The 24,122-nt window shown below is 36.9% G+C and overlaps 1 protein-coding gene across 6 annotated transcripts in view; it reads right to left on the reverse strand.

Moving 5' to 3' along the window:
- The window catches only part of ADAM32 (ADAM metallopeptidase domain 32), a 189,561-nt gene that overhangs the window by 117,245 nt on the left and 48,194 nt on the right, over positions 1-24,122 (reverse strand). For all 6 annotated transcript variants that reach the window (XR_015250076.1, XR_015250077.1, XM_086703656.1 and 3 more), the window contains 2 exons: positions 17,311-17,392; positions 8,478-8,614 (listed from right to left, as the gene is read on the reverse strand). Coding sequence is in view for 4 of the 6 variants with exons in the window: in XM_086703656.1 (XP_086559782.1) it covers positions 8,478-8,614; positions 17,311-17,392 (219 nt within the window). In the remaining 2 variants the exon portion in view is untranslated. The remainder of the gene's footprint in view (positions 1-8,477; positions 8,615-17,310; positions 17,393-24,122) is intronic.

Below are 24,122 nucleotides of genomic sequence, written 5' to 3' on the forward strand. Positions count from 1 at the left end.
TTATCTATCAAAAGATTCGTGGCTTGCTTCCATATTTTGGCAATCATAAATAATGCAGAAATAAACATAAGTGTGCATATATCTTTTCAAATTAGTGTTTTCATTTTCTGTGGCTAAATAGCCATAGTGGAATAACTGCATCATAGTTTTTCTATTTTTAATATTTTGAGGAACCACCATACTGTTTTTGACAGTAGCTGCACCTATTTACATTTCCACCAACAGTGTATGAGGGGTTCCTTTTTTCTCCACATCCTCTTCATCACGTTATTTCTTATGCTTTTTATTTTAGCCATAATGACAGGTGTAAGGTGATATCTCATTGTAGTTTTGATGTGCATTTCCTTGACGATTAGCATCTTTTTCACATATCTGTTGGCCATCTGTATTTCCTCTGTGGAAAAAAGTCTATTCAGGGAGTCCTCTGTCCATTTTTAATGATTGTCTTTTTGGTGTTCAGTTCTATATGTTATTTATGTATTTATGTATTATGTATTTATCAGATATAGCATTTGCAAATATCTTCTCTCATTCAGTAGGTTGCCTCTTTGTTTTGTTGATGGTTTCCTTCACTGTGCAAAAGATTTTTATTTTGGTGTAGTCCAATAATTTATTTTTGCTTTGGTTTCTGTTGCCTTATGAGACATATCTGGAAAAATGTTGCTTAACCCAATGTCAAAGAAATTACTGCTGGTGCTCTCTTCTAGTATTTTTATGGTTCCAGGTCTCACATTTAGGTCTTTAATCCATTTTGTGTTTATATTCTATGTATGGTATAAGAAAGTGGTCCAGTTTCATTCTTTTGCATGTAGCAGTCCAATTTTCCCAACATCATATATTGAAGTGACTCTTTTCCCCATTGTATGTACTTGCCTCTTTTGTCATAGATAATTATCCATATAAAGTATGGGTTTATTTTGGGGCTCTCTGTTATGTTCTATTGATGTATGTGTCTATTTTTGTGCCAGTACTATATTGCTCTGCTTACTGCAGCTTTGTAGTATACCCTGAAATTTGGGATTATGATAGCTTCATTTTGTAATTTCTTTTTCAAGTTTGCTTTGGCTCTTAGGGGTCATTTTGGGCTCCATACAACCTTTTAGGACTATTTTCTCTAGTTCTGTGAAAAATGTTATTGGTATTTTGATACAGGTTGCATTGAATTTGTAGATTGCTTTGGGTAGATGGACATTTTAACATTTGTTCTTCCAATCCATGAGCATGGAATATCTTTCTATTTGTTTGTGTCATCTTCAATTTCTTTCATCAATGTTTTATAGTTTTCAAGTACAGATTTTTCACCTCCTTGGATAAGTTTATTCCTAGGTATTTAGCTCTTTTTGGTGCAGTTATAACTAAAATTATCTTCTTTGTTTTTCTTTCTGCTACTTTGTTATTAATGTATAAAAATACAACATGTTTCTGTGTATTAAGTTTGTATCATGCAACTTTAGTGAATTCATTTATTACTTCTAATAGTTTTTGGCAGATCCTTTAAAGTTTTCTATGTATAGAATCATGTCATCTGCAAAAAGGTACAGTTTCATTTCTTTCATATCAATTTGGGTGCCTTTTATTTCTTTTTCTTGTCTAAATATTGTGGCGGGGATTTCCAGTAGTATGTTGAATAAAAGTGGTAAAAGTGGACATCCTTGTCTTCTTTCTGATCTTAGACAAAAAGCTCTAAGTTTTTCAACACTGGGTATGATGTTAGCTGTGGGTTTTTCTTTAATGACCTTTATTGTGTTGTGGTATGTTCTCTCTAAACCCACTTTGTTGAGAGTTTTTATCACGAATGATGTTGAATTTTGTAAAAGGCTTTTTCTTGATCTGCTGAGATAATCATATGCTTTTTATCCTTCCTTTTGTTAGTATGATGTATGTTGATTGACCTTCAAATATTGAACCATCCCTGTATCCCTGGAATAAATCCCATGTGATGATATTAAATGATCTTTTTAGTGTATTGTTGAAATGTAGTTTGGTAATATTCTGTTGAAGATTTTTGAATGTACATTCCTTAAAGATATTGATGTGTAGGGTTTTTTGTAGTGTCTTTGTCTGGTTTTGGTATCAGGGTAATGCTAGCTTCATAATATGAATTTGGAAGCTTCCTGTTCTATGTTTTGGAATAGTTTCAGAAGCAGAGGTATTAACTCTTAAATGTTTGGTAAAAATTTATCCGTGAATCTATCTGCTCCTGGATTTCTGTTTGTTGGAGGGTTTTGATTACTGGTTCAATTTTGTTCCTAGGAATCTATGAGTTTGAGTTCAGATTTTATATTTCTTCCTGATTTAGTTTTTGCAACTTGTATGCTTCTAAGAATTTATTTGCCCAATTTGTTAGCATACAATTTTTTGTAGTAGTCTCTTATAATCCTTTGTATTTCTGTGCTATCAGTTGTTACTTCTCTTTAGTTTCTGATTTTATTTAAGTTCTTTTCTTTTTTCCTTTATAGGTCTGGATAAAAGTTTTTCAATTTTGTTTATCTTAAAGGAATGAGCTCTTGGTTTCATTGATTTTTTTTCTATTTATTTCTTTAGCCTTTATTCCATTTATTTCTACTGTGATCATTCTTATTTCCTCCTTCTACTTTGGGCTTTGTTTCTTCTTTTTCAATTCCTTTAAAAGTAAGGTTAGATTGATTATTTGAGGTTTTTCTTGTGTCTTACTGTAAGCCTGTATTCCTATAAATTTCCCTCTCAGAACTGCTCTTGCTGTGTCCCAGAGACGTTGAACTGTTATGTTTTTATTTTCATTTATCTCCAAGTATGTTTTGATTGCTTCTTTGATTTCTTTGTTGATCTAAGTGACCATTTAGATGGCCATTTAGATGACCATTAGCATGGTATTTAGCCTCCATGTGTTTGGGTTTTTAATTGATTTCTAGTTTCTTAGGATTATAGTCAAAAGAGATGCATGATATGGTTTCAATCTTCTTCAATTTATTGAGACTTGTTTTATGGCCTAATATGTGAAATATCCTTGAGAATGTTCCATGTGCACTTGAAAGGAATATATATTCTGTTGTTTTTGAGTGGAATGTTCTCTATGTACCTGTTAAACCCATCTGGTTTAATGTGTCATTCAAAAATACTGTTTTCTTAAGTGTGGTCCAAGATGGCAACATAGGAAAACCCTGAATTCACCTGCTCCAGGGAACACACCAAATTACATATAACTATAGGACAATTTTTCCTAAATGAGAACAAAGGGCTGACTGAAAGGCTACTGCACAACATAATACAGAACAGTAAAAGAAAACAGCAAGAAAGATGGAGACAGTGGAGCCTAGGTGGCTCAGTCAGTTAAGCCTCTGACTTCGGCTCAGGTCATGATCTCACAGTTAGTGAGTTCGAGTCCCACGTCAGGCTCTGTGCTGACAGCAGGGAGCTGGAGCTGGGAGCCTGCTTCAGATTCTGGGTCTCCCTCCCTCTCTGCCCCTCCCCTGCTCACGCTCTGTCTCTCTCTCTCTCTCTCTCTGCCGCCTTTCTCTCTCTCAAAACTAAACATTAAAAAATAAAAATTAAAAATAAATTTTAAAAAAGAGAGATGGAGACAAAGAGAGATGGAGACAAGGTAACAAAGGCAATTCCTACTCCTGACTTTGTGAATCCCAGTGGGGAGGTATATATGTACAGAAGGACCAAAAACAGATTCTTCTGTCCTTAGACACAAGAAAACAAAACAACTGCAGCTTTAAAAAGCAACTAGCATTTGAAAGACACAACACTAGAACTCTGTCAAATGGTGGAGGGGCTGCAGGAACTTTCTCTGGGTCACAGGGTCACCCACCTGAAGAATGATGGGTTTATATTTCCCCTCCTCCTTAAAAACGCAGACTGGAGCAGGGTCCAGATGCCATAACGGGCTTGCTGACTCATGAGTCCCAGGCCCTCAAACCCACCCCGCCCCAGCTGTGCAAGGACACAGAAAAAAATCAAATCCTTTATTTCTTTCTTTCTTTCCTTTTCTTTCTTTTTGTTTTCTTCTCTTTTTCTTTTTCTTTTTGTCTTTTATCTTTTCTTTAAAAAGCCATGATTTATTTTTTAATATTTATTTATTTATTTTGAGAGAGAGAGAGAGAGAGCGAGAGAGAGAGCAGGGGAGGGGCAGAGAGAGGGAGAGAAAGAGATTCCCAAACAGGCTCCATGCTGTCAGCACAGAGCCCTATGTGGGGTTCAGTCTCATGAGCCATGAGAGCATGACCTGAGCTGAAATCAGGAGTAGGACACAACCAACTGGGCCACCCAGGTGCCGCTAAAAAGCTGTGATTTAAAAGAGCAACTAGCACATAAAACAGCCAGCACTAAGACTCCTCCAAAAGGCTGAAGGAGCTGCTGGATTGCTTTCTGGTAGGAGGGCAGTCTTGAAAGTACCTTGAAAGCACAGACCAGTGCACAGTCCCAGGGCCCTAACTGGCCTGCCATCTCAGTGAGCCCAGGCCCACAACTCACACCAACCCCAGCCATCTTACCAAGGTGGCCGATATGCATCAGGACACCCCTGGTTAGTCTCACTAAAGCCCCAGCCTTCATGCCAAGGTAACACAGGTGCAAATCACCACAGAACACCCCAAGCCCGCACCACTTGGGCTTCAGACGTCTTGCTAGGACACCCCATGGTGAAGAGTGCTCTGGAACCTCTTGATTGATGTATGTTTCAAATCCCACTGCATGAGGTACCCCAGGAAACACAAGCCCATGCTTGCATCAATTTCAGCCACTCCAGCAGGGCATCCCCTATAAGGAGTGCTCTGAACACATCACCCACACCACTCTTGGCTCCAGTCACCCAGCCAGGGCAACCCTGAGCTAGCACCTTCAGAAAACCTGGCTTGTATGCAATTCAGCTTCAGCTGTCCTGCCAGGGCACACTGTATGCAAAGAGCCCAGGAATCACACTAGCCCCTGCCCATTTTAATTTTAGCTGTCCTGCCAGGGTGCCCCATGTGCAGAGCATGCCAGGACCTCCCAGCCTATACCCCACCTCAGCTTCAGCCACACTTAAAGGGCATGCTCTGTGCAGACAGTACTGGAACAACCCAGTTTATATCCACTTCAGTTTCAGCTTTCCTGCCAAGGTGCCCTCTGTGCATAGAGATCTGGGTGCCCCAGTTTGCACGCACTTTAGTTTTAGCTATTCTGCCATGCAGAGAGTTAAGGGATCTCCAGATACTACCTTAGCTCCAGCTGCCCCACCAGAGTATGCCCTGCACAAAGCGCCATCAACAAATAGCTCCCCAAGACACCCTAGCCTATAATCACTTCATCTTCAGCTGTCCTGACAGGGAACCTCCTACACAGAGTGCTGTCAACATATAGAATCCTGGGATATCATGTACTGCATTCACTTCAGCTTCAGCTATCATGACAGGGCACACACCATGTGGAAAGCCTCTGGATCTCCAGCCAATGCCAGCCACAGCTCCAGCCAACCAGCAAAAGTCACCAACCACACACAGTCTACCTAGAGGATGGCTATACATAAGACCATTCCTTCAAGTTTATAAGTAGCTGTTCTGACTAATCCATACAAATAAGCACAGTAAATCAAGCAAAATAAGAAGACAAAGGAATATGCTCCAAAAGAAAAAACAAGACATCAGGAAAAAACTAAAAGAAATGGAGATAAGCAATATGCTGAATAAAAAATTTAAAGTAATAATCATAAAGATGTTCACTGGAATGAAAAGATGAGGGTTAGAACTCAGTGAGACTTTCAATAAAGACATACAAAATATTAAAAAAGAATCAATCAGGGTTCTTGGGTGGCTCAGTTGGCTAAGTATCCATCTTCGGCTCAGGTCATGATATCACAGTTCATGAGCTTGAACCCCACATCAAGCTCTCTCCTGTCAGCATACAGCCCACTTCTGATCCTCTGTCTCCCTATCTCTGCCCCTCCCCCACTCATGTGTATGCACTCTCTCTCAAAAACAAACATTAAAAATAATAGAAAAATAAAATAAAAAGAAGACCTGAAGAATATAATAACTGAAATAAAAAACACACAAGAGAAAATCAGAAATGAGAAAAGAAGTAACAACTGATACCACAAAAGTACAAAAAATTATAAGAGAATACTGTAAAAAATTATATGCCAATGGATTCAATAACAAAGAAGAAATGGAAGCATATAGTCTTCCAAAACTGAATCCAGAAGAAATAAAAAATCTGAACAAATTACTAGCAACAAAATTTAATCAGTATCAAAAAACTACCAAAAAATAAAAGTCCAGGACCAGATGGCTTCACAGGTGAATTCTATCAAGCATTGAAGGAAGAGTTAATACCTAATTCCAAAAAACAGAAGAAAAGCCTCCAAATATATTCTATAAAGCCAGCATTACTCTGAGACCAACACCAGACAAAGACACTACAAAAAAGAAAACTAAAGGCCAATATCTCTGATAAACATACATACAAAAATCTTCAAAAAAATTAGTATTAGCAAGCCACGTTGAACAACACATTAAAAGGACCATTTATGACAACCGAGATTTATTCCGGAGATACAAGGATGGTTCAATATTTGCAAGTCAATCTATGTGACAAAGGATAAAAATTGATCATCTCAATAAATGTAGAAAAAGCATCTGACAAAATTCAATGTCCATTCTTGATAAAAACTCTCAACAAAGTGGGTTTTGATGGAACATACCTCAATATATTAGGCCATATATGAAAATACCACAACTTACTCAATGGAAAAAAAACTGAGACCTTTTCCTCTAAAATCAGGAACAAGACAAAAAATGTCGACTCTTACCACTTTTTTTTAAAAAATTTTTTTTTTTTCAACGTTTTTTATTTATTTTTGGGACAGAGAGAGACAGAGCATGAACGGGGGAGGGGCAGAGAGAGGGAGACACAGAATCGGAAACAGGCTCCAGGCTCCGAGCCATCAGCCCAGAGCCTGATGCGGGGCTCGAACTCACGGACCACGAGATCGTGACCTGGCTGAAGTCGGACGCTTAACCGACTGCGCCACCCAGGCGCCCCAGCGACTCTTACCACTTTTATTCAACATAGTACTGGAAATTCTAGCCATAGAAAACAGACCCAAAAAAAGAAATTAGAGGCATCAAATTGGGAAAGAACTTAAACTATTACTATAAGCAGATGGCATAATACTATACATATAAAACCCTTAAAGCTATATCAAAAAACTAAGAAAACTAATAAATGAATTCAATAAATTTGCAGCATAGAAAATTAATATACATAACTCATTAGCATTTCTATACACTAACAATAAAGTAGGAGAAATAGAAATTAAGATAACAATCTCATTTATAACTGCATCAAAAACATTATAATACTCAGGAATAAACTTAACCAAAGAGGTAAAACACCTGTACTGTGAAAACTATAAAACACTGTTAAGAAATTGAAGACAACACAAAGAAATAGAAAGACATTCCATGCTCATGGATTGAAAGAACAAATATTTTTTAAATGTCTATACTACCTAAAGAAATCTACACATTTAATGCAATCCCTGTCAAAATACCAACAGTATTTTTCACTGAGCTAGAACAAACAATCCTAAAATTTGTATGGAATCCTGAAAGACCCCAAATAGCCAAAACAATCTTGATAAAGAAAATCAAAACAGGAGGTATATCAAATCCAGACTTCAAGTTATATTACAAACCTGTAGTGATCAAGAGTATGGCACTGGCACAAAAACAGACACCTAGATCAATGAAGCAGAATAGACACTTGTGTCGAGCACAGCACAATATATTAACTTGTCAAAAAACTAAGTTGTATATGCGAAACTAATATAAAATTATATGTAAACTACAAATAAAATAATTTTAAAAATACAAACAAAAAAACACTGTTTCTTTATTGATTTTATTATATTACTGTCAATTTCTCTCTGTATGTTTGTTAATATTTGCTTTAACTATTTAGGTGCTTCTATGTTAGGTGCATAGATATTTACAACTGTTATGTCCTCTTAATGGATAGATATTTTTGCCATTATGTAATTTCCTTCTTTGTCTCTTATTACAGTCTTTGTTTTAAAGTCTATTTTGTCTGATATAGCTATTGCTACCCCAGATTTTATTTGTTTCCATTTGCATGTAAAAGCTCTCTCCAAACCTTCACTTTCAGTCTGTGTGCTTTTCTGTCTGAGACTGTTGTAGGCAGCATACAGATGGGTCTTAGTTTTTTATCCATTCTGCCACCCTATTCTGACATATTTTTAAACATGTCATTTCATAAAATACATAGTCTAAATATCACTCCCTTGCTAATTTTTCTTTCCAATTGAATTTGTTATCCTTGACTATTCTTAATGGTACACCTCCTTCCAACTCTCTTACACTTAAAATTTCATGTTTATATTTTATAGTACTTGGTCCATTTATGGCTAATTTGTGCTATAAGTAAACACTAAATTTTTGTACTTGAAATATTTAAAACAAAATAAACATAACCTTACTTTTAAATAAACTTACATAGCTTCTGGATTCATTATACAGATAGCTCCTGTACAATGACATTTCTTTGTGTCATCATATGATATTCCCAGACTCAGTCCAAGCATCTGTGTAACAATAATGGAAAATGCCTCCAGAGTTACCTCCTTGGGGTACTACATTAACAAAAACAAACATTCAAATGAAAGACAAGTCACTAAAAGGTGATAAAAAGTAATAATTTTCTAATTTTGAATATACTTATTATTTTATCAAATACTTAAGAATAGAAAATACAGTTCCTTGAACAGGTGAGAAGCTTAAGTTCTTCTTATGAAATTTTACTGAGATATAAGCAAACTGAGACTATGCCAAGCTTTATCATGATTTAACAATTGAATACCTAATATAATTCTTAAGTAGCTACCATAACTATATAAAAGGGCTGTTTTTCATTATATTTTTGGCTATATGGGTCATGATCTTCAATTTAGCTAATTTCTTATGACAGCTCTTGTATTCATTCTGCTTCCCAGCTCACAAAGTGGCCATGTAACCAAATTACTCAGTTTAAGTGTGCTATCAGCTTCCTGTCAGGATTCTCCATGACTCAGTAACTCATATCAGGTGAAACCACAGAAAGACTCTCAAGATAGCATTCCTGGATTATGCTGCTCACATATTTAACAAAGCGCAGGGATAACTTCCTTGCCAAAGAGAAATGTGACACTGATAATTCATGATATGCAATAACATTATAATTTGTCCAGTTATTACCAAATATGGCACAGGATAAGGTATAGGTGAGGACAAGTTGTGAGGAAGATCAGGGCACTTCATTGCTATAATGATAAGCTCTAGTAAAAACTTTGGGTTCAACTGGATTTTTGACAGCACTAGAGGATGCACACTATGAAAAATATAAAGAGAAAGCTGTGAACGAGCAACAGAGAATGCAAATAGGCAATCAGTAAGCTCCTGTACCAGCACTGTAGTAACTCTTCATATCCTGTAGTTGTTGGATTGACATGGCTGAGTAACACCATATGTAAAGCCTAAGGATAAGGGCTGAAAGGCTGCAGAATTAATTTAATTCTCAAATCTACCAGGCTTAATGGGGAAGAAGCTAGAATCTGAAACTTGGGAAGGGAACAATTGGATAACATGGACAAATATACTTGGATTTCACTTTCCAGAATAGGAAGCCTCCCTCTAAACAATATGAGAGAGCCCCCAAATTAAAAAAAACAAACAAACAGGGGCGCCTGGGTGGCTCAGTTGGTTAAGCGTCCGACTTCGGCTCAGGTCACGATCTCGCGGTCCGTGAGTTCGAGCCCGGGGTCGGGCTCTGTGCTGACTGCTCAGAGCCTGGAGCCTGTTTCAGATCCTGTGTCTCCCTCTCTCTCTGACCCTCCCCCGTTCATGCTCTGTCTCTCTCTGTCTCAAAAATAAATAAAACGTTAAAAAAATTCTTTAAAAAAACAAACAAACACAGTTTTGATGATAATACCTAGGACATTTGTCTCACCAAACCTCATTGCCTTCAGGTCCATGTTAAGAATTAAATCACAACATTAGTGATGTTATCAAGATGGTGTGATAGGTCATTCTCAATTTTACTACCCCTCACAAGAACAACTAACAACTATTCCTGGACAAGAACCCACCAAGAAGATCCTAGAACATGGAGGTGAGCCTGAAGCACTCCCTGAACTGCAAAAACCAAGACAGACCACATTAGAAGGGTAAGAGCAGCTACACACTGACTACCTTGCCTCTTCCCAAGGCTGGTGCAGTGCCAGAGGTTTCCCCAGAGTCTACAGTACCTCAAGTGGGAAACGAAAGCCCAGGGTAGACATCTAGCTTCCCCAGCAATTTAGGTGACTTCTTGGAAGTCCCCAGTCTAGTCTTCCCTGACAAGGAACACAAAGGATGCTATGTGACTCAATCATGGGAAATCTGTGACAGAGAAGGGTGGAGGGGCTTGCAACAACTAGCATTCAGATCTTAAGACCACATTCCTACCCACAGCACCCAAGAAGTAGCCTCAACCAGCAGTTTTGCCCATCTGTGGAGCTAAGATAGTGATGCAGTCCGACCAGGGAATGCAATGAACAGCGAGTCTTCCTTATTCAGGTCATCAAAAAGCCTTGCCACTGCTGGAGCCTGTCTACCTCACACCCCCACCCAGGCAAGGAGGCTGAGTCATAACCCTACCCAATGCCAAGTGTAGCTTCTTGCCCCACCTGACCAGAAGCCAGGTCATAACAACTGGAAGTTATATAGCCTAGCAGTGTGCAAGTGGAGAGTATGGTAAGCATGGCTGATTGTCCACAGAGCAAAACCAATGGCACCTTTCAGCCAGGGAACTTGGGGCACATGTCAACTTAAATTAAGACCACAAAAAGCCTTCCTGGGCTTGGAGTCAGTTCCACCCAGACAGGGGTGGAATATTCAATGCTGAATATTGAATCTCCTTGCCCTACCTGAACAGAAAGCCTAGCTGGTACACCTGAAAGCTATGTAGCCCAGTATCACTTGAACAAAGAGAACTGCAGGCACAGGTGATTATCCACAGAGCAAAGCCAGTGATACCATTTGACCATGGAACTTGGGGTACAGGTCAGCTTGAATCAAGCCAGCTGATTGTCCCATTCCACCTTTGCAAGGAGACTAATTTTTAATCATGCCCATTGTTAAATACAGACTTCAGCCAGCCTAGACCAGGGAACCTAACCAGTGTACATGGGAAACTGTATAGCCATACAACAACGGACTTACAGTGGCACTTGAACAGAAAACACAGCCCATGGCTTTCCCCACCTTTACCACAAAACAACTGTCCCATCTGGCCAAGGAATTCAGTGTACAGTACTGCCTGTTTTGGGTTCCCAAACAATGGGTCACACAAGCCTTGGGACACATTCTGCTACCCTGCCATGGCAGGGAATCTAAATCATAGCCCATTTCCTGTTGAGTAAAATACCTGTCCCAACCACCTAGGAAGCCCAATGAGTGAAGCCAGGCAACTGCAAAGCATATCCCACACCCTCACTTGGGCAGGGAACCAAGCCAGCACTCCCGTCCAATTATTAACAGCTAGCAGCAATTCCATCCCCAACCTCAAAGCTGACACAGTGGCCTCTCTCAAAAATGGACCCTGAGAGCAAGCTTGACCTGCCCAAGGACACTACCAATGGACATATCTAGAAACCCAAACTAAACTAACTGGTAATGAACTGTCTCTGCCAAAGTAAATCTGTAAAACCTGGAAGAGGAGACCGCCTACTCAAATGCACATACACCAAGGGAGACTCCCAGATAGCAACCTAGGAAGACCCTGAACTCATCTCCTCCACAGACACACCCAATCTATGTCTACCTATACAGCAACTCCTCCTGAAAAAGAACTAAGGGCTGACTGAACAGCTTCTGAACAACTTAGGATAGAGGAACTACATAAAGAATGGCAGGAGACATGGAGACACAAAAATAACAGGAACACCATGTCAGATGCTGTGAGCTGCAGTATGGGGGGATAGTACAAAGGAACTGTGAGCAGATTCATCTGTCCTTGGGCTCATTTTAAAAAGCCAGAGTTTAAAAGAGAAGCTAAAATATAAAGGAATTAACCCTCCACCAAGTGGTAGAGAATCAGAGGGGCTGGCACCATTGTTTACATTATCCTGTTACCTTGATAGCACAGATAACAGCCAAATTCAGGCATCCTAGCCAGCCCACCACCTTAGCCAACACTAAGGAGACTGGTGGGCCCTAGCCAACACCAGCCCTGGATACTATGGAACAGAGAAAAAAAAGCCATAGTTTAAAGAGCTACTAGAATAAAAGGAACTAGCCCTAGAATTCTATCAAATGGCAGGAGAGTTGTGAAACTGTCCCTAGAGCCAAAGGAGCAGGAGAGTACCATTGTTTATGTTCCTTCTCCACCTTGATAGCACAGACAAAAGAAGGGTCAGGGCACCTTAGCCAGCCCAATGCCTCAGTGAGCCCTGGGATTCTGACCTACACCAGACCCTGCCATCCCCCACCCCCCCCCGCCCAAGAAAAGTCCCACAAAGTGACCCCATGTAGCACACACAGGGACATCCTTGGACAATACCCACTATAGCTCCAGCCATTTCACCAATGTAACACATGTACAAAGCATCCTGAAGCACTCCAGGCCAACAGCCACTATACAAAGAACCCCAGAATCCCCTGGCCAGTGCCCACTGAAGCTCCATCCATTCCACCACGGCAGCCCCAGTGTGGAATGCCCTACTTCCAGCCCACACTCATTACAGATCCAGCAAGCCAACCAAAGCCACCAGGCACATGCAGTCCACATAAGCGATGTTCCTACAAAAGGCCATTTCTTCAAGTCTAAGAGAAGTAGCTGTTCTACCTAAATCATAGAAACAAACACAGAAAGACAAAGAAAATGAGGCAACAGAGGAATAAACTCCAAACTGAAGAATAAGACAAAACCTCAGAAAAAGAGCTAAACAAATCAGAGATAAGCAACCAATCTGATAGAGTTCAAAGTAATGGTCAAAAACAGGCTTACTAGACTAGAAAGAAGAGATGATGAACTCAGTGAGAACTTCAACAAAGAGATAGAAAATAATTTTTAAAAAACAATCAGACTTGAAGAATAGAATAACTGAAATGAAAAATACATCAGAGAGAATGAACAGCAGATCAGAAAATGCAGAAGATGAATTAATGACTGGAAAGACAGGGTAATGGAAAATACCCAAGCTGAACAGCAAAAAAGTAAAAAAATTAAAAACAATGAAGATATGTTAAGAGATCTCTGGTACAACATCAAGCATACTAATACTCTCATTACAGGGATCCCAAAAGGAAAAATGAGAGAGAAAAGACCAGAAAATTATTTGAAGAAATAATACCTGAAAACTTCACTAACCTTGGGAAAGAGACAGACATCTATATCCAGAAAGCATAGACAGCCACAAATAAAATAAACCATAGGAAGTACACACCACAACACATAGTAATTAAATAATTAAAATGACAAAGATAGAGACAGAATCTTGAAAGTACCAAGAGGAAAACAACTATTTACATACAAAAAAAACTCCATAATGCTATCAGCTGATTTTTCAGCAGAAACTTTAGAGGCCAGAAGGGAGTTGCATGATATATTCAAAGTGCTAAAAGGAGAAAACTACAAACAATAATACTCTCCCTGACAAGGTTATCATTCAGAATTCAAAGAGGGAGAGTTTCTCAGACAAACAAAAGTTAAAGGAATCATCACCACTAAACTGACCTCCCAAGATATGTTAAAGGGTTTTAAGTAAAAAAGAAAAGATAATAATTAGAAGAAAATTACAAAAGGAAAAAAATTCATAAGTAAAAGAAACAAAAGAGCATAGGGGAATGAATGAGAGAGAGAGAGAGAGAGAGAGAGAGAGGCAAACCAAGAAACAGACTCTTAAATATAGAGAACAAACTGATGGTTATCAGAGGGGAGGTGGGTAGCAGATGAGCTAAATAAGGGGATTAAGGAGTGTACTTATGATGAACACCACATGTTGTATGAAAATATTGAATCATTAAATTGTACACCCAAAGCTAATACTATACTGTATTGTTAACTAACTGGAATTTAAAAACTTTTAAAAAAGAATGAAATCATACTATTTGGAACAACATGGATGGATCTAGAGAGTATAATGCTAAGTAAAATAAATTAGAGAAAGACAAATACTATGTGATTTCACTCATGCGGGGAATTTAAGAAACAAAGCAAATTAGAGAGGAAAAGAAGCAAACCTAAAACCAAACTTTTAACTATAAAGAACAAACTGATGGTTACCAGAGGGGAAGTAGGTGGGGGAATGGATGAAACAAGTGAAGGTGATTAACAGTACACTTATCTTGATGAGCACTGAGTAACAGTATACCTGAAATGAATATAACACTGTATGTTAACTACATAGAAATAAAAATTTTTAAAAGACCTACATGAAAAGATAAAAATATTTTAGATTCTTATATTCTCATCCTGCATCTTTACATTGAATATAAAGGAGTTCTAAAATATTCCTCCTAGCTTTCCAAAAAAAATAAAGATAAATCTAGACCAGATAGACCACACTTATCTCATGTCTCCACTGCCCCAAAAGCAAACAGAAAAGCTACAGGTGAGAGATGGGCAGTCATAGCTGAGAGTTCCCTATGGGTGGGAGCAAGCAATCAGTTTCTTGGAGGAGGGTCCTCCTGCCTAAAAAGTCCTGAACCCAGAACACCGGGCAAAGGATCTAGTCAAAAACAAAAGAAAATGATTACTTATAATTAAAGGAATGCAAAGAATAATTTTTTAAATAATTTAACCCCTAATACACTTAGCATATAGGCCCTATGCAGCCAGAGAAAGGAAGTGACATTGAAGCAAAAATCAGATCTACAAATGAATTCTGAACTAGCCCATACTCAGTCATCTGAAGACATAAACTTTCCTTTACCTTGAACTCAATGTATCATACCCAATTCAAATAAAAAATAACAATACATTAAAAAATAAAATAAACTGGAAACTAAAAGCAGGCAAACAAACAAAAACTCAGCAGTTATTAGAAAAAAATAGGAAAGGATTCTAGGAAAAGGAAGATGAGATTCAATTTTCTATGGCAGTTGGTTTCACCCATAGAAGGTAAAGAAGTGAGGAAAAAAATTAAGCATCTCCATTAGACCCTAATGCCTAAAAGGTTTTCTTAAAGCTTTACTAGCATAACAATATATTTATTTATTTATCCAAGAGTTAATAATTTACATTTTCACAATATTATACTATTTATTAATTTAATCTTTAAATTAACCTGTATACAAAGTATAAAAGTTTTATAGAATAAATTATAAATTTTATAAATCTTGACAATGGACATAAGAAGTGTTGAACTATTTTAATCTCTTATTTTTCATAGCAAGTAATCAATGGACATTGTCTAAGGTAAGTCAATATAATATAAATAATAAGATATGAATAATAGAAACAAATATTACTAAAATGTCATGTAATAATATGTATTATGTATATATTACATATGTATAACTATAAAGCATATATATGCATATAATGTGTAATGATGTATAATTATTAAAATATTTTTATATATTTTTATAATATATGGTATATTACATAGTAACATACATTAATAATATATCTTATCTTATATAACAAATTATATACTATATATAAATATATAATAAATATATGCATACTATATACAAGTATGTTCTGTATTTTATATGCTATATATAAATATATACCATATATACTATATATAATATATAAATATATTTATAAATATATATACACTATATATTATAAATACCCAAACATATATTATACATAAATATATATGTGCTATATACAAATATATTTACAAATATATATACTATATATGTATAAATATAGCATGTAGTAATACATTTTAATAAACATATAGTGTTAAAATAATGAATATGTAAGAATATATACATGACAAAGAGAGTGGACTAAATATATCAAAGATAATATTACCAACATTGCCTGAAGTTTATAAATGAAAATAAGGGTAAGAGCATATTTACTTTAAATAATAAATTTAGGGGCACCTGGGTGGCTCAGTCAGTTAACTGTCTGACTTCAGCTCAGGTCATGATCTCACAGTTCATGGGTTCAAGCCTTGTGTTGGGCTCTGTACTGACAGTGCAGAGCCTGGAGCTTTGTGTGTATATCTGTCTCTCTCTCTGCTTCTCCCCATTTCTTATGCTCTGTCTCAAAATAAATAAACTTAAAAAAATTTTTAGTACTTAAATTTGTTTTTTAAAAAAATGAATAGGATGGGAAAATTGCTCAACAAATTACTTCACCTTTCAACAACGCATCTAATTGTATCAATAATTTATTTTTCTATATATAAAATATTTACAAAAACTATAAATATTTAAAATAGACATAAAAATTTCTTTTACACACTTTTGGAGGTTTGAAACATTTTAAAGAATTTTTATCATACTTTTTGTTTAATCATTTGTTTTCATTTTTTTAAGACAAGGTAGATTCTTTTTTTTTTTAAGTTTATTCATTTTGAAAGACAGAAAGAGCGAGAGTGGGGAGGAGCAGAGAGAGAGGGAGAGAGAGAATCCCAAACAGGCTCCATCCACACTGTCAGCACCAAGCCTGACACGGGGCTCACTCATGAACCATGAGATCATGACCTGAGCTGAAATCAAGAGGTGGACACTTAATCAACCAACTGAGCCACTCAGGTACCCCTCATTTGCTTTTGTTTTGAAGCTATTTTATTAGGAAGACTATTTGTCTAATTTTCTGTCTATAAGCAAAAATCTATTTGGGTTATAAAAGTTTTTTAAAGGTAATTTCTCATGAGGCACTATTCTATACAATAAGGAATGCATGTGTATAGATGATATTTCTATTCTACTTCAACTTCCAAAATAATTGCAACAAGATGTTATTCTACAAAATACTCTTTCATCTACACACTTCAAACTTTTAACAGTAATAGAAAGTAAGTGTAATCTCTAAATGCAAATATAAAACTAAACTGTATAAAATCTTTGCTATAATGTTGAATGCTATTTTTAATGTCTATTTTGAGAGAGAGATAGAGTGCATGTGGGGGAGAGGCAAAGAGAAAGAGGGAGACACAGTCTGAAGCAGGCTCTAGACTCTGAGCTATCACCACAGAGCTGGATACAGGGTTCAAACTCACAAACCACGAGACCATGATCTGAACTGAAGTCGGATGCTCAACCAACTGAGCCACCCAGGCACCCTGAATGATTTTTAAATGTATAAATATTTTTTAAATAGTAAGATAAAATAATTACATACCATAGCAATTCCAGCTGAAAAATGGGTAACACACATCTTTCCAGGAACTGCTGCCCCCACATAATCTGGATAATTTCTATAGCTAAATAAATAAGTGTACATTTATAATTAATTTTGAAAAATAATTCAGAGGTGAGATTTCCTGCTAATAATTTGTCTGTAGTCCATAAAATTCTAGTCTGAAGCAAACTGAGGTACAATCTCTCCATACATCTTTATTGTTTCAAATTTGGAAGACATTCTTATGAGATTAAGCATGTTATATTTCTAAAATACGTTCAGTGGATCCAAGTTTTTAATGGCTTTACTGTTCTCATCACATTTGGTTAGGATTGCTTTTGATAAAACAATTTTGATCAAAAGCATTTTGCTGAGTGACAATGAAAAAGTTTTAATAGTTGAACACTAATATGGATTAAACATTTTCATTCTCATATAGAAAAGCTTACCAGTTTCTCATTGGAATGACTTTATTGTTCTAGAACTTAACATTATTATTTCTGCTTTGAGTGAAGGCCCATATAAACTGTCCTATAATAGCACTATTCCCAGAGGTTTTTCATAAATTATTCCATTTAATTCTCAAGTCAAGCCAGTGAAATAAATATTATTTTCACCTCTATTGAACAAATCAAACATCAGATGAGAAGTATAAGTAACTTTCTCAAGGTAGCACCATTAATAAGTGCTACTAAAGGATATGAATTTAGGCAATCTGAATCTACAACCATACTCTCAACCACTTAAGGTATAGATGCTTCAAATATATTCTGTCATCTTTATAGCTCCCACCAGGAAAAAAACATTCCAAGATGTATATAAAGAAACTTGTTTCAGTCATCAGTTTGAAACTTCCCTCAGTTTCAACTGCTTTTCCTTCACTTCACATTGCATTTTCTCCCTACTGCTGCCTCTGTTCTGTTATCTCTGATATTTTCATACCTAACCATTCCAGCACTTGTGTACAAGTATTTACACTTAACATGCAACTTTGGCTTATTTTCCCCAATGTCTTAAGTATGGTTTATACTCTTTCTTAATCCAAGATAGTGCTACCAATAGATTGTGAAAAGGCAAGGAGGTTTGCTCTCACCACCAGTATTCAGCATCATACTAGAAGTCCTAGCCTGTTCAATAAGGCAAGAAAATAAAATAAAAGGTATATGGATTGGAAAAGAAGAAATACAGTTTTCTCTGTTTATAGATGATGTGACTGTCTACCTAGGAAATCCCACAGTATACAAAAAAGCTACTAGAAATAAGTGTATTCAATAAGTTTTCATGTTTCAAAGTCAATGTATAAAAGTCAAACTGATTTTTATAACCTAGCAATAAAATATTTGAAACTAAAGTAAAATGAAACATTTACAGTAGTGCTAATGACATGCAATGAGTCATCAATAATACCTAGAGATCGAATACACAGTATAGTAGATATAAATAACAATGTTGTATTATAATCTTTAAATTTGCTAAGAGCCTAGAACTTCATTATTTCAACCACTAAAAAGAAATGATCATTACACAATATGATAGATGTGCTTATTACCACTAGTGGCAATCAGGGCTGTGCAGCATTGGTGGTATAGTGGTGAGCATAGCTGCCTTCCACTAGTGGCAATCATATTATAATATATAAATGCATTTATCAACATGTTGTATACCTTATATTTACAATGTTACATAACAATCAAATATATTTGAATAAAAAATTTTTAAACAGGTAAATTAAATTTTTTCAACCTGTGTTCAAAAAAGAATAAAAAATAGCACTAAGGACATGAAATACTATGATATAACGCTAACACAATGTGAGAAATGTCTGTATACTAATGGAATACTGATAGATCTGTATACTGATAGAACTATACAGAACACTGATGAAAGAAATTAAAGAAAACCTAAGTAAATGGGAGGATATACCCAGTTCATTGATTGGAAGACTTAGTATTATTAAGCTGTCAGTTCTCCCTAAACTACCAGATACATTCTATACAGTTCCAATCAACATTCCAGCAAAATATTTCATAGCAACTGAGAAGCTGAATCTAATACTTATGAAGAAAGGCAAAAACTAGAATAACCAAAACAATTTTTAAAAAGAACAACACTGGGGCGCCTGGGTGGCGCAGTCGGTTAAGCGTCCGACTTCAGCCAGGTCACGATCTCATGGTCCGTGAGTTCGAGCCCCGCGTCAGGCTCTGGGCTGATGGCTCAGAGCCTGGAGCCTGTTTCCCATTCTGTGTCTCCCTCTCTCTCTGCCCCTCCCCCGTTCATGCTCTGTCTCTGTCTGTCCCATAAATAAATAAAAACGTTGAAAAAAAAATTTAAAAAAAAAATAAAAAAAAATAAAAAAATAAAAAGAACAACACTTTTGAAGAACTTATATTACTTGATTTAAATGGTTTTTATAAAGCTATAGTAATCAAGGCAGTGTGTTACTCACAAAAGGATAGAACGAAAATAGACTCATACATGTAAGGTCAAATAATTTTTGACAAAAGTGCAAAAGCAATTAAATGGAGAAACTATACTATCTTTTTGAGGATTGGTGCTGAATACTTAATTATTCATATGCAAAAAAATGGCCTCTTCCATACCTCATAATATATACAGTAATTAACTCAAAATGAGTAATGAATCTAAATAAGAAAAACTTAAAACTATAAGCCTTCTAGAAAAAGACATAGTAGAGATATCTATAACCATGGGTGAGGCAAATATATTTTTAGGTACATCAAAAGCACAATTCATACAATTAAAAATTGGTAAGTTAATTATGAATTCATCAAAATCTGCTTTTTAAAATATATTGTTAAGAAACTTAAAAAACAACCCACAGCCAGAAAATATTTTTAAATCATATATTATAAGAGACATGTACAAGAATGCTTAAAGAACACTTAAAACTCAATAGGAAGAGCTGGTCCAAGAGAGCGACACAGGAAGATCCTGATTTCACCTCCACCATGGACACACCAAATCTACACCTATTTATATAGCAATTCCTCCTGAAAAAGAACTGAGGGCTAACTGAGCAGCTTCTGTACAACAAAAGATAGAAAGACAAGAAAGAATGGCAAGACAGAAGAGAACCCCCACCTCCAACACTGTGAATGGCAATGAGGAGGTACAGTACTGAGAGACCAGGAGCAGATTCATCTGCCCTAGGCTCAGACAAAAAAGCTGTGGTTAAAAGAGCAACTCGTACATAAAAGAGCCAGCCCTAGAAATCCACCAAATGGCAGGGGAGTTGCTGGAACTCTCTGCAGGTTGGAGGGACAAGTGCAATGGTTTATATTCTGCCTGCACCTTAATAATGCAGATAAAAGCAGGGTCTGGGAGCCGTAGCCAACCAGGCCTCCAGGCCACTCCCGGATGCCCTGAGGCACAGAAAAGAAGCCAGCATTTAAAAGACCATCTAGTATATATAAGATCCAGCCCAGAGAACTCCACCAAACCGGGATTGGGGGTGGGGTTGGAGGGCAGCTGCTAGAACTCTCTCCAGGCCAACAGAGGTAGTAAATGCAACAGTTTACCTTCCCTAAGTTCCCCTTCCATCTTGATAATGTGAATGGGAGCAAGGTACAGGTGCCCTGGCCAGTTTATTACCTCAGTGAGCCCTGCCAACCCCAGCTGTTCCTCTAGGATGCCCCTGGTCATTGCTCACTGCAGCCCCAGCCATCAGAACAATCCAGGCCCACACCACTGTAGCTTCAGTCAGCTTGCAAGGGCACCCCCAGCACAGAATACTCCAGGACCTCCAACTGACACCTGTTTCAGCTCCGACTGAAGAAAGAAAATATTAACCAATATAAAGGGAGAAATTGACAGTAATGCAATAATAGTAGGGGACTTAAATACCCCACTTACATCAATTGATAGATCATCCACATCTAAAACCAATAAGGAAAACAGTATCTTTGAATAAACACATTAGACCTGATGGACATAACAGATATATACAGAATATTCCATACAAAAAAACAGCAGAATACATAGTCTTTTCAAGTGTATATGGAACATGTTCTAGCATAGATCATGGTAGGACACAAAATAAGGTCTCAATAAATTTGAAAACACTGAAACTATATCATGCATCTTTTCTGACCATAACAATATGAAACCAGAAATCAATTACAAGGGGGAAAAAAACTAGAAAAACCAAACACATTGAGGCTAAACAACATGCTAATAAACAACCAATAGGTCAACAAAGAAATAAAAAAAAAAATATGTGGAGACAGATGAAAATGAAAAACACAATGTCCCAGGGGCACCTGGGTGGCTCAGTCAATTGAGCATGGGACTCAGTTTCAGCTCGGGTCATGATCTCAGTTTTGTGAGTTCAGTGTGGAGCCTGTTTGGGATTCTCTGTCTCCCTCTCTCTCTGCCCCTCCCCCACTTGTGCTGTCTCTGTCTCTCAAAATAAATAAACTTAAACACACACACACACACACACACACACACACACACACACACACACACTGGTCCAAAATCCATGGCACTCAGAGAAAGCAGTACTAAGAGGAAAACTGATGGTGATACAGGCACACCTCAAAACAACAAGAAAAATCTCAGTCTAACCTTACATCTAAAGGAACTAGAAAAAGAACAAGCCCAAAATTAGCAGAAGGAAGGAAACAATAAATATCAGAATAGAAATAAATGAAATAGAGGCTAAAACAAATCAATAGAAAAGATCAATGAAACAAAGAGCTGGTTCTTTGAAGATAAACAAAATGGATAAACTATTAGTCTGTCTCAAGGTAGTTTTTGCTTTTTCTCTTGATTTTTTTGACCCATTTATGATGTCACAATTTATATCTTTCGACCTTGTGTATTCTTTAAAAAATTATTGTAGTTACAGTTGTGTTTACTACTTTGTTTTTAAACTTTCTTGCTATCTTTATAAGTGATGAACCCATCCCATTTACAACATTAGATTTATCTGGATTTTACTTTTGTTTTTTTAATTTTTTAACTTTTATTTATTATTGAGAGACACAAAGAGACAGAGCATGAGCATTGGAGGGGCAGACAGAGGGGAGACACAGAATCTGAAGCAGGTTCCAGGCTCTGAGCTGTCAGCACAGAGTCCGACGTGGGGCTTAAACTCACCAACCGTGAGATCATGACCTCAGCCAAAGTTGGATGCTTAACCAACTGAGCCACCCAGGTGCCCCTGGATTTTACTATTACTTTACCTTTACCAGTGAGATTTATATTTTCATGTGTTTTCTTGTTACTAATTAGTGCCCATCTCATTTTAGCTTAAACATATCCCTTTAGCATTTCTTGTAAGACTGGTCTAGTGGTTACGATATCCTTTAGGTTTTGCTTGTTGGAAAACTCTTTATGTCTCCCTCAATTTTTCTAGGTACAGTATTCCTAATAAACATTCTTTTTCTTTCAGTACTTCAAATGTATCATGCAACTCCCTCCTGGCCTGGAAAGTTTCTGCTGAAAAATCTGCTAATAGTGTTATGGGGTTTCCTTGTATGTAACAATTTGGATTTTTTTTTCTTGCTGCATTTAAGATTCCCTCTTCTTTAACTTTTGACAATTTGATTTTAATGTATCTTGGTGTGAGTCTCTTTGGCTTTGGCTTTTTTGGTTCTCTCTGGAATTACCATATCTGAATGCCTATTCCCTTCCTGAGGTTAGGGAAGTTTTCAGGCATTATTTCTTCACCAAAGTTTTCTACTCTTTTCTCCTTCTGATATGCCTGTAATGTGAATATTGGTCTGCTTGGCATTCTCCCATAAGTCCTTTAAGAAGCTACTTTTATTCTTCTTTCTTTTTTTCTATTTGCTGCTTTGACTGGGTGAGCTCCACTGACCTTTGAGTTCACTGATGCTTTCTTCCACTTCATCTAATGTGCTGCTGAACGCTTCTAATGTCTCTTTCCATTCAGTTATATCTTTAGCGGTATGATTTCTATTTTGTACTTCCTTACATTTTGTCTCTTTATTGAAATTCTCACCTTGTCCATACATTCCTGAGCTCAAACAGCATCTTTAAGACCATTATTTTGAGGTCTTTATCAGGTAAATCACTTATAACCATTTCATTAAGATCTTTTTCTGAAATTTAATCTTGGTCTTTCATTTGCAACATAGTCCTGTTTTGCATTTGCTTGACTTTGTATTAGTTTCTATGCATTAAATAAATCAGTTACCTTTCTCAGTCTTAAAGGAGTGACCTTGTTTAGGATATAAACATTATCATTCAATCTTGTCCTACCTCTGGTAGTCTCTCAAGCCTTTGGGATTCTCCAAGCAACATCTATTTTTAAAATATTTTCAAATGGTTCCAGGGCACCTGGGTGGCTCAGTCAGTTAAGCATCCTACTTCAGCTCAGGTCATGATCTTGCGATTCACAAGTTTGAGCCCCAGGTCGCGCTCTGTGCTAATACCTCAGGGTCTGGAGACTGCTTCAGATTCTGTGTCTCCCTCTCTCTCTCTGTGCCCTTCCCCCACTCGCTCTCTCTCTCTCTCTCTCTCTCTCTTTCAAAAATAAATGAACATCAAAAAAATTTAAAAGGTCCCAGTAGTTGGTATGCCAAGATCTGTCACTGTCCCAAATAGGAGCATCTCAGTCAGCATCTAGATTCAGGCTGACTAGAAGCCAGACACTAAGACAGAAGTCTTTAATGTATGCAAATGTACCTCTTTCATGAGAAGACTGGGAGACTGGCATTTTGGTCTACTCCTGTGCTGAACCCTGGGGTAATAGCCAATCAAGAACCATTTCTTTATTTGTAACCACCCCTTCACCCTGTGAACACAAGCTCCACTGGCCACCAAAT

Source organism: Puma concolor, chromosome B1 (genome assembly GCF_028749965.1).
Source record: "Puma concolor isolate L17-30 chromosome B1, mPumCon1.1.hap2, whole genome shotgun sequence".
NCBI lineage: Eukaryota > Metazoa > Chordata > Mammalia > Carnivora > Felidae > Puma > Puma concolor.